Source organism: Triticum urartu, chromosome 4A (genome assembly GCF_056163025.1).
Source record: "Triticum urartu cultivar PI428250 chromosome 4A, HENAU_Tu73, whole genome shotgun sequence".
In the NCBI taxonomy this organism is placed as follows: domain Eukaryota; kingdom Viridiplantae; phylum Streptophyta; class Magnoliopsida; order Poales; family Poaceae; genus Triticum; species Triticum urartu.
In genome coordinates this window covers 572,230,324-572,241,186 of record NC_141876.1, presented here as the reverse complement: position 1 = coordinate 572,241,186, position 10,863 = coordinate 572,230,324, and the positions used below count along the sequence as shown (strand labels likewise).

Sequence of the window (10,863 nt, the reverse complement as noted above, 5' to 3'; positions counted from 1 at the left end):
CTATGTAATATGTATATGGAATTATGTGCTAGATATGTGATATGTTTGCTGTTAAATATATCTATATATGTCATATATATTTGCTGTGAAAATTGTTGGATTAAAAAAAATAGAAAAAAAGAGACAATATGCAGGCTCTTTGCCGTCTGCCACCGACGGCAAAGGGCTCTTTGCCATCAGCAGCCGACGGAAAAAAGGCCACGTGGCAGGCAACTGTGCTTCCTAGGAGGCTGACCAATTTGGTCAGTTTGCCTACAGTGGCTGACGGCAAAGGCTTTGCCGTCGGCAGCGGACGGCAAAGAGTAAAAACTTTGCCTACAGTGGCGGACGGCAAAGGCCTGTCGTGTAGTGACGTCGGCTGACATCATTCGGCGGACGGCAAAGGCCTTCCGAAGTTTGCCGTTAGCGGCGGACGGCAAAGGCCTGTCGTTAACCACCTAACGGAGTAACAACGCATTTATTGCCGTCTGCACTCTTTGTCGTCCGCTGCTGATGGCAAAGGCCCCTTTGCCGTCAGCCGCCCGAAGCAGATGGCAAAGTAGCTCTTTGCCGAACCTTACTTTGCCGTCTCCTTTTGCCGTCCGCGGCAGACGGCAAAGACCTTTGCCGTCAGCCATCCATGCCTTTGTTGTCTGCCGTGGCAGATGGCAAAGTAGCTGATTCATGTAGTGTATGGTGAGGACTTTGAGATACTGGTGTTCCCGTGCTGCTAATGAAGAATATTCATGTAAAGAAGAAGAAGATATTCAACGCTGAATAAGGGGAGGTAATCTTGAAGGAAGACCACTACAACAACATGCAGTTCATGTGTACTTCAAGAAGGCCAATTTGGCACGATTGTGAGCTTCAAAACTAAAATTCCTATACTCAATAACAAAATTACAAGACTGAAATAAAGTCCTGCGACGTCCTATTTCCGCCATGATCGCTCCATGAGGGTCGTCCGGGTCCCGAAGATTGTCTTGGATAACACCTTGGCAGTCTGATGTTCGGCAAGTAACAGCGCTTCCCGACATGCAAATGTTTCAAGTATACTAGGATGAGCAATACTACTGAAAACTATCAGTGAGGACCCAAGGTAGCCTCCCGTGTGGTCTCTACAAATTGCAGCCGCTGCTCCTTTGCGTACGCTATATATATGCTCAAAAGCTCCATCAACATTAATTTTCATCATACCCGCCGGTTGTGGAACCCGCCGTTCAGCCGCAAACCAGCCTTTGAGTTCTAGCTGGGAGACTCTTTCGCCGGGCATGGTGAGGACTTTGAAATGCTGATTCATGGATGGATGATGTGCTGGTAGTGATTTAAAACGTCTTGAAAAGTAGCACAAAACGTCACGTAATAAGGATTTTTAACGCCGTGGCGGTCGGTCCGTTCTGCAGCGCAAGGGGGGAGCCTGTCGCAGTCTCGGCCAGCAGCGGCCGATCCCACGCCCCTGGCTCGATCCGGGCCGTCGAATCAAGATAGACACGAGCCCCTTGAAATCCGAGCCCCTTACATGACGACATGGGTCGGTCGCAGATACCGCACCGGACCGGCCGGCAGCGTCCCCTTCCTCTTCCTTCCTGTGCTGCTGCTAGCCCAGCCCCAGCGGCACACACGCGCACGCTCCTTTTTATTTCGCCCGTTTCCTCCAAGCCATCCATCCGTCCGTCCCATTTCTTCCTCCTGCTCCAACCCCCCCGCCCACCGATCCCCAAGCCGGTACTGGCCCGCGCCACGTCGCACCGCATCGCCGGCGGTGAGGCCGATCCGTCGCCGCGCAGCGCTGCCGGGCAAATGGGAGTTGGGCGGTGATGGGCGCGGCGAGCTCGAGGCTGGAGAAGGCGCTGGGCGAGCAGTTCCCCGAGGGCGAGCGGTACTTCGGCCTCGAGAACTTCGGCAACACCTGCTACTGCAACAGCGTCCTCCAGGTACGGACGCCCCGGCCCCCCAAGCCCGAGATCGTCGCGCGCGCGAGCCTCGTTTCCTTCGCCCCCAAGGGCGGTGCGATTGATTCATCGTGTTCAATGCGTTCCCCGCGTCGGGAGGGACGCGGTTTCCCGTCGGATCGCGGAGCCTTGAATTCGATCTTGCGATGCCGGGGTAGATTTGTGTGCGGGGTGGTGAGCGGAGGCTGCGGAGCGAGTGGTGAGGTTCGAGTCCAGTCAGCCCCCTTGCATGGAGAAACTCACTCTTGGGGTTCGCCTGATGGATGATGAGATGCTGTTACCGTTTCGATTACGATGTTATGCTTTCGATGTGTGTCTGAACTTTTAACCGAGAGATTGCATTTTTAATGTTAAATTTTGACAATGGGGGATTGGGGGCACTCGTGGATTCCCCATAGACTGATGTGTGAGTTTTGCCCTGTATAATTGACCAATGTTCTCATCAGAAACTTTGTGACAAGGGAGAGGATAATATGTTTTCTCTATTTGTATTTGTACTCCTCGTGGGATTGGCTAAATTGTTTGTGATTATATCGCAGGCACTTTACTTCTGTGTTCCTTTCCGCGAGCAATTACTGGAGTACTATGCAAACAATAAAAGCGCCAGCGATGGCGAAGAGAACATGTTAACCTGCTTAGCTGACCTTTTCTCTCAGGTACCATTGCAGCTATCTGTTGTGGAAAATTGTTTATTCTGCCTCAGTTTCCTTCATTTGCATTTGCTGCATCATATAAAAATCACATGTAAAACATATTAAGTCTGAACTGGCACTTTTATTACATGTCCCCTGAATAACATGGGATTTCCTCTGGTTTATTGAGAGATTCCTCATCAGAGGCTTATGGTGTGAGTGTGATGCGTATGTTTCTTGAAAAGGTCAGCATTTGGCAGTATCTAGTAACCCCCTGGACTGGTGCTAGTGTCAAATTCAAGAATTTGGACTGTGGAGAAAGCCCAGGAGTCTTTAGTAATTAATTGATAAACCTGGAAGTGATTATAACTATAATGCATGTTAAATGGAGAAGATTCACAGGATAGCACTTGCTATTGTCTTGGTTGATCTCTATGGTTTCAGGGTTTGTTTGTGTTTAACTCTCTAGTGAGATGATATGTAGGTGCTAGTCAATTGCTTTCCTCGTTTATCTTTTAGCCTGAACATCAGTGTTCATTTGGGTAGCGCCTTTTATCTGGAGGCCTTCTACTAGTTTCAGTTGTGTGATTTGATAAAAGTTGCTGTGCTGGATTACACTGAAGCAGGAATTAATGGCACATTGCAAAGTATAATTGTCCTGTTCCTCTGTGCACACAGATCAGCAATCAGAAGAAGAAAACTGGTGTTATTGCTCCTAAGCGTTTTATACAACGACTGAAGAAACAGAATGAGCTTTTCCGCAGCTATATGCATCAGGTAATACATTACGTGATGATGACACATTTACTAGTGTGTTATGTCGCCTTAATCATCCCAATTGACCATGTTCTGTTTTACAGGATGCTCATGAATTCCTGAATTTTTTGTTGAATGAGCTAGTTGACATTCTCGAGAAAGAATGTAAAGCTAATAAAGAACCTTCTCAAAATTCATCTTCGAATAAGACTTCTAATGGCCCTAGTAATGGTCAGCCCAATGGTAGTCATAAAGAACCGGATACTACATGGGTCCACAAATGCTTCCAGGTGAGTTTTCATCCATTTCTGCCTATATCCTTTTTGTGTATGACTCGTGCTCTTATTGCAGTCTGGGAGATGTGCCTCATAGTATTTTATTTTTGTAGGGAATATTGACTAATCAAACAAAATGTCTGAGATGTGAAACCGTCACTGATAGAGATGAAACATTTCTTGACTTGAGCCTGGATATAGAACAAAATAGTTCAATCACCAGCTGCCTTAAAAACTTCAGCTCAACAGAAACTTTGAACGCCGAGGATAAGTTCTTCTGTGACAAATGCTGCAGGTATGTTATTCCATTTCTCTTGATTGCATGTTGTTTCCTCATGTAATGTCTAGTATCTCCATTTCCTCCTGGTCCACATCATGACTCAGTAGAGTAGCATCAGAGCTTGTGGAAATGTTGTTACTTATTACCTCTGCCTACTTGCTTGACTTATGTGCTTTAAGTTCATTCATTGACTATGCACTAGCATATCAAACTTCCAAGTTCAGTTATTTGGCAAAAATTGTGTATGTCACAGGCATTCATTTTCATTTCGCCTATCATAATTTGATCTGATATTGAATGTATCAAAATTGTTACATTGCCTGTCCATTTTTTGTGTGTTTGGATTATCTCTATTTATCTTGGATCTTGATTGAAGTTGTCATTAATTTCAGTTTACAAGAAGCACAGAAAAGAATGAAGATAAAGAAACAGCCAAACATCCTGGTAATCCATCTCAAGCGCTTCAAGTACATCGAGCAGCTTGGCCGCTACAAAAAGCTGACATACCGAGTCGTTTTCCCACTGGAGCTTAAACTCATGAACACGGTCGACAATTCTGACTTGGAATACTCCCTCTTTGCTGTGCTAGTCCACGTCGGAAGTGGGCCAAATCATGGCCACTACATCAGCGTGGTAAAGAGCCACAACCACTGGTTGTTCTTCGATGATGAGACTGTTGAGATGACCGATGAGTCCATGGTACAGACATTCTTCGGCTCGGCACAGGAGTTCAGTGGTAACACCGACAATGGCTACATACTCTTCTACGAAAGCGTCGCTAAAACAAGCTGATGCCTTCCCGCGTATCTCGTGATTAGCAACACAGTTTTTTCATTTTGTCCCCACACCTACTGCTCCCTGCTATATAGAAGATTCGGTAAAATTAGAATAATTCGAATGGCAAGACCATTCAACCTTAGATGCTTTGGTGGAGTCAGTGTTTAGCAATAAAGAAGCTGTGACGAGTTTTGCGGGTGGGTGCTGTAGCCGCCAAAGCTTGCAGTCTTCTTGCTGTTGTTTTCCGTTGTGGCACAAGTTTGTATCGATCTGGAATAATGTTTCTTAAGAGGATCTTATCATGTGAAGAAGAGATGCTTGTATCTTGAAGCCTTCTGGCTTTGTAAAATTTTGATTGGGAGAGCTTCTGCTGATTCTGACGTCTAAACGATATCTCTCTTATATGTAGCCGCTGTTTGCTAATTCGCGAACAAATCTACTGCCCTCCTTTCTTTGTCATTTGTATTCATATATACTGTCTACTCTTATTTGGGAGCTTGTTCCGACGTGCTAAGCTCCCGAAAATTGCGAGAAGCCAAATTCAGATATGTACTGCCACATAGTACATATGTGGTGTGCGACTGCATAGCCAATTTTCCAACTTGGTTGCAATGGACCACATGGATACTATAAGTGGTGAAGTTTGTTCGGCAAGATAGCATGAGGCCCAAGTGAGGAAGCAACACAGCTGATTCTGCATTTCGTGGGTGCCTATCTGGGCAGCTGGACACCGCTGCTGATCTCGACCGACTGTTCTCCTCCAGCCACAAAGTTCTTCCTGATTACCAATACAAGCAAGATATTTTCCCTAGAAACCATATGCACGCAAGTGCACAAGCTCAAACTGGAATCAGCAGTTCACCCAAACGACAACAGTTACGATACATGCACTGGGGAACCAGAATATTTCAGCTGATGGCTACTGATTGATTTAGATTTGTCCCTGCACTGGCGACTGGCATAGCAAAGTGAATCATCCGGCTCCATGGGTGAACGGGAACAGAGAGATTCACTGGCTTTCGAGTTTCGATAACGCCTGAAGGGTGGCTGTGCTACTGTGGATGACGATGTTTCCGACGTGAGACCACTCAGCAAATTATGTGTCAAAATTTTACGAGTGTGAAGAACACCTACTGTGGTGGAATCAGTGTTTATAGCAGTAAAGAAACTGAACTGTGATGGTGTTTCTAACAAGTTTTAATATAAGAAATCGTCTGTTCATGAGTGTCAGTTGCATATATCCATCAGGGGACGCAATCCAAATTTTCAGCTTCCCTGACATCTTCATATATTGTACTAGCACCACATAACACAAGGACCACTGCAGTTCATCTCCAGTTCATTTTTTACTTATGCCAGTGCTTTCAATCTCTCCTATTTCCAGAAAGCATGTGGCACTGGCAGTGCTTTGAATCGAACGAAAGCACACTCGGACGCCGGTGCCCTAGTTCAAAATGTGTCACATCTTCTGTTGCCTTTGAGTAACATAACACTACCACCTCAATTCAGCCAAACAGTCGTTCAACCAGGTCCCTTGGATCCACTGCAAGCTTCTCTGGCTAGAGAAGAGGGCTAAGTTGCCGAGTCTGGGATAGATCCTGAAACAATGAGAAGGCTCCTCATATTACAACATGGCCAGACGCAAGAGATCCTACACCACCTCTTCCAGCAGTGCCTCATGGAAATTGGTTCCTTGTACCTTGTGGGGGATGGCATGGACTCAGGGTTCTATTCAGAATCTGATACCAAGTAACAATCACTTCCATCTTACTTCCATGGTGGGGATATAACAATCCTATGTCCTCTGGCCCAACATCCATCTTTCTACTTTTCTTTTTGTTATTTTACAAACATTTGGAAGCATTTTCAGCATAAAACAGTGTATCTGTTGTTAGGCTTTATCAGGCCTCTTGATCAGATCCCCTCCATGGAGAAGTACCAGCAACCAAGACGACAATTGCCACGATAGACACACTAAAAATAGTAAAAGATGGGGGCACTGTAAGTTATAGTGCCAGTATTTTCCAGAGAGTGCAACACCGCAATAAGCAATCACATAAGAAAGGCAAAACATCAACAAGACATAACCAGCCAATCTGCAACTTGAGGAATTTAGGCATATGCATTCTCATCGCAAGCAGTGTAGCTCATATAGCACATATTGGTACTGTAGCTAATGCAAAAGTCGTTCCAACAATCAAAAACAGCAAGAAAAAAATAAATGATGCCCAACTGCATCTGGCCATGTGTGGCAATAAGAAAGAGCAATGCATCACAACCAGATCTGTTTAGTCTGATTGGAGTACGAAAAAACAAACCATTCACTATCAGAACAGCAGAAAAGGAGGATGAATGTGACGCTGATTGTGATGCACTGAGGTTTGATAGATGATGCAAGCTATATAGCAGAACATAACTTGAGAAACCAAGACTTGACTGTACTAGCAGTCACAATTACCAAGTGTTGCTCCATTCACTTTAGCTTCCACACTAGTACAATAAAACGCTCCAGAACGAAGTAAACAACAGGAAGGCACACACAGCTGCTGTAAACTGTAATACACTGTTTAACATAATTGCATATATAGCAAGATTCAACTGCATTCCACGACCAAAAGGGCAATCACAGGTTAAATGCATACGGTACCACATCTTATGGAGAATAGCACAGCTAAAGATAAAAGTCTTGTGTTTGAGCTGCATCCCCAAATTCCATACCTCAAGCTAACTTTTGCATCTAGTGATAGAGTACTGCAGCGGAATAACATAAAGACAAGAATATAATAGCATCACAAGGAAGCAGGGACAGACTCTTACAACACCGTATCAAAACATCTTCCTCTTCTTGTTTCCTGACTCGCCCTTCTGGTTGTTAAACCCTCTGAAGTCATTCGTCGTCTCAGCAGTGTTTTGCTTCTTCATCCCTTTGCGGCCGCCATGCCCAAACTTGGAATCCTTTGACCTATGGTTCTTTCCTTGTTTGCCTCGCTTAGCAAGACCACCAGACCTGTCACCAGGAGAAACGCCAGGCCTCTGCTTCTTGTGTTGCTTGAGTCCTTCTTCAACTTCAAAGTTGAGGTTTGGCCCGTCCTCCTTCCCCTTGGAAAATCCCCCCTGTTGCCTCTGCTTCCTCCACTTCTTGACCGACTCAATGCTCTCCTTCTTCTCCTTGGCCCTCTCCTTGAGCTTCTCTGCCTGCACCTCCTTTGATCTCTTCTTCGACTCCCGCGCCTTCTTCCTCTCCTCAGCCTCCTCAATCTTCTTCTTCTCAAACAGGAGCTTCCCCTTGATCTTGTGCATGTGAGTATCAGTCTTGACCATCTCCGCGTAGTAATCTGCCGGCCTGAGGAACCGGACCTTCCTGGACTGCAACTTTTCGAAGGCCTGCCTCGTGCCATCCAAAGCCTGGGTGTAGAAAGCGAGCTCACGGGTAAGATCATCGTTCACATCGACCTTCTCCCCCTGGTCATGGTCGACAGTGAGCTTGTGCATCCAGTCCACATTCTCTGGCCAGGCGATGTCCTCGAGCTTCTCAAGGAGCCCCTCTTTGTTGTACACGGCCTTCTTTGAAGGTTCAGCCTGCAATTCCTCCTCTGAATCATCATCCTCTGATTCCACATAGTCATCGTCAGTATCGTCGTCATCCAGCATGGCTTGGTCGTGGACCAAGGGGTCCTCTTCATTTTCAAGCTCCACCATTTTCGCTGTACAAAAGAAAACATGATATTAATCCACAGAACCATATAAGAAAATTCCGGCGGATAGGACGGCGCAACCTAGGGTTCAAAAGGGGGGCTTCGATTTCAGTTTGGCCTAGCCACTATGGCGGCTGACAAATAAGGCGGCGGTTGATTTATAGCGCAAAACGTTTTCTACTGGAACACTGCATCGTCGCATACGAATGAATCCTCTAGTGCATACATCGCTGCACGGCTAGGAAGAAAAGAAAAAGAGGGCTCGGTCGCTGCTAAGGCCTGGGCTGAGCTACCTGAACCTGTCCTCCTACTTGCTTGGGCATCATTCGCTAATTGACAGAACCGCAACGAGGCATCACCGATTGACGGTAGTTGTCCAGGAACGAAACCAAGAGGCGTAGAATGCAGCCAGCCATCACGCACACCATGGAAGCGAGCGACCAACCCTAGTGCTAGTGGCCGCCGCGGGCGGCGAGCAGGCGGACAACGGGAGAAGCGAAGGCTAGACAGAGCTCAGCCGCGGACGTAGGCGCTTGCGTAAGCGGCGGCCTGGCGGCGCTGTTGGCGGGCTGCGCTGGGTGGCACGGCGCCGCCGCGGGTTGTTGCCGGTGAAGGCTCCGCCGCACCTTAAGAATAATTCGTCCTCCGCCACTGGATAGAGGAGAGGGGCAGGTGCTCACCTTGCTTACGGGGAACCGTCATCGCCGGAGAGGGTCGCTGGCCGCCGGAGAGACGCGGGGACGAGAAGGGGGAGAAGGGGGCGTCGGGGTCGGGGTCGGGGAGGAGGCGCGCTACCAGAGGGGTCAGGGTTTAGGGTTAAGGAGCTCCCGTTGCGGGCTTTGCCGTCGGGCCGTGCAGGTGGGCTGGCGATAACGGCCCATCAACGGTGCTTTCTCGGGAGCTTTTTTTCTTCTTCTCCCGTTGCGTTGCTTTCTCTGGCCCATGCCTCCGCGTGTTTCAGAAAACTTCAGGATGGTCAAACCAAAACTTTCTTTTTGCTACATGTGCAAAAGTAAAGCTACCAGATGAACAAGTAGAGATTGCCTCAAAAAAAATGAACAAGTAGAGATTGCACACAAAGTAATTCGATAGTACTAATCAAGCTCAAATAAGCTTTTGAACCTAGTTGTTCTGGAAACGTTTCGGTGTATCACAACAATCAGATTGACAGTTTACAAAAAAAGTATCATACATGAGACATTTTCATTTTAAAATCAATTTTAATTAATGGATATGCTCATTTACTTAATTGAAAGTGTTCATGTGGAGCACGTAAACTGTTCTGGTAGTTAAAAATATGTCCCAATATTATTGTTTGTGAAATAAATTTTAATTCAATATGATGGTAAAAGAATAGAAAAGACATTGAAAAACTTCATGGTTTCACAGATATATGTGATTACGAATAAAAATGTAATAAACAAATCATGTGAAAAGATAACTCATAAAATCTATAAAATAAATGAATTTGAGACATAGCCAGACAAAATAAATTGTGTTATTTGCAAGAAGAAGAAGAAGAAGAAACATAAACAATAATGGGGGAAAAGGGACAAGAAACCGTAGAGTGGCTCCAACATATTTCGTAAATCCTAACGTCTTTAAAAATGCTAGCAATATAAAGGCAGAGGTAAAAAAATCAGACCCTATCTGATTTCCTAAACCCTCATCTAGCTCTAATATTTCTAGCGACACTTTAAAGCTCTGGTCTAACCTTATATTTAAAGGAAGGGGGAGTTACTATGGCTATACCATGGGAAATTGTTGTGTTCATGTTGTTTCCATTCCTATGCCCTCCCCCTCTCACAATGTCACTGTCACTACCACCCGCTGACGATGCCATGGCCCATGGACACCGTGCAAACCCTCGGGTCCGATCTGAAGCTCCTACCGCCTCATGCACCCCCTCGTCTGCCTCTACTTGTGCCAGCACGTCATACTCTCGGCCAACAACAACGCATGTACATTACTGCACGACGGCCTAGTGCCACACGATGCTCTGTTGCCGACAGCGACACCGTCCTTCAGGCTCCTCCCACGACCGCGTGGCTCTCCCTCCTCCATTTCATTCCTCTGGTGCCTCAATTTCCTCCATTCTTGTTGATCTAACGACGGCGATTAACTCCTCGACCTGGCAGGTGTTTCATGATATGTTTAATTGGTTCAGCTGTAATGTAACATAATGAGCTAGTATGTTCCAAAACCTCCTAAATCAATCAATCAAAAAAACATCTGGGAACATGATTTACCCATTTTTGTTAACTTGAGGGTCTAAATTAGACCAATTTGGATGTGAGGGAGCTATGTATCTATCGAAGCATTTTTACCTTTCTCTTCCAGGACACTTGGCGCAAGGCACACATAACAAGATTCACTAATACGAGAGCTCCTAAGTGGTGCCGGCCCAAAATGCGCTGGTTGGCTAGGCGGTCAACCATTCGTTCGTTGTGCTGGCTGGCTCCCTTGTTCGTCCGCTTGGTCCACGGCTAACTGGTCAAGCATTGATCATTGATCGTT

At 46.2% G+C, this 10,863-nt stretch overlaps 2 protein-coding genes across 2 annotated transcripts; one reads left to right on the top strand and one right to left on the bottom strand.

Moving 5' to 3' along the window:
• The first annotated feature begins 1,568 nt into the window (after positions 1 to 1,568).
• Positions 1,569 to 4,976, top strand: LOC125529126 (ubiquitin carboxyl-terminal hydrolase 3). The gene is made up of 6 exons (XM_048693529.2): positions 1,569 to 1,913; positions 2,471 to 2,587; positions 3,242 to 3,340; positions 3,424 to 3,609; positions 3,708 to 3,889; positions 4,267 to 4,976. Exons 1-6 carry the CDS (start codon positions 1,797 to 1,799, stop codon positions 4,664 to 4,666), a joined length of 1,101 nt encoding a protein of 366 aa, XP_048549486.1. The 5' UTR covers positions 1,569 to 1,796; the 3' UTR covers positions 4,667 to 4,976.
• Positions 4,977 to 7,234: 2,258 nt separating this feature from the next.
• LOC125529127 (rRNA processing protein-like protein) lies at positions 7,235 to 9,166 on the bottom strand. Its single transcript, XM_087519017.1, has 2 exons — positions 9,027 to 9,166; positions 7,235 to 8,355 (listed from the first exon to the last, which is right to left on the bottom strand). The coding sequence occupies exons 1-2, from the start codon at positions 9,046 to 9,048 to the stop codon at positions 7,478 to 7,480; spliced, it is 900 nt and encodes a 299-aa protein (XP_087375143.1). The 5' UTR covers positions 9,049 to 9,166; the 3' UTR covers positions 7,235 to 7,477.
• Between the last annotated feature and the right edge of the window lie 1,697 nt (positions 9,167 to 10,863).

What these genes read in the sequence shown, in the direction of transcription:
- LOC125529127 (XM_087519017.1), bottom strand. Translation starts at nt 9,048, where the DNA reads ATGACGGTTCCCCGTAAGCAAG. An exon ending in GACGGTTCCCCGTAAGCAAG is followed by an intron (nt 8,356 to 9,026) that starts GTGAGCACCTGC and finishes TCTTTTGTACAG; the next exon opens with CGAAAATGGTGGAGCTTGAA.
- LOC125529126 (XM_048693529.2), top strand. Translation starts at nt 1,797, where the DNA reads ATGGGCGCGGCGAGCTCGAGGCTGGAGAAGGCGCTGGGCGAGCAGTTC. An exon ending in ACTGCAACAGCGTCCTCCAG is followed by an intron (nt 1,914 to 2,470) that starts GTACGGACGCCC and finishes ATTATATCGCAG; the next exon opens with GCACTTTACTTCTGTGTTCC. An exon ending in TCCGCAGCTATATGCATCAG is followed by an intron (nt 3,341 to 3,423) that starts GTAATACATTAC and finishes TCTGTTTTACAG; the next exon opens with GATGCTCATGAATTCCTGAA.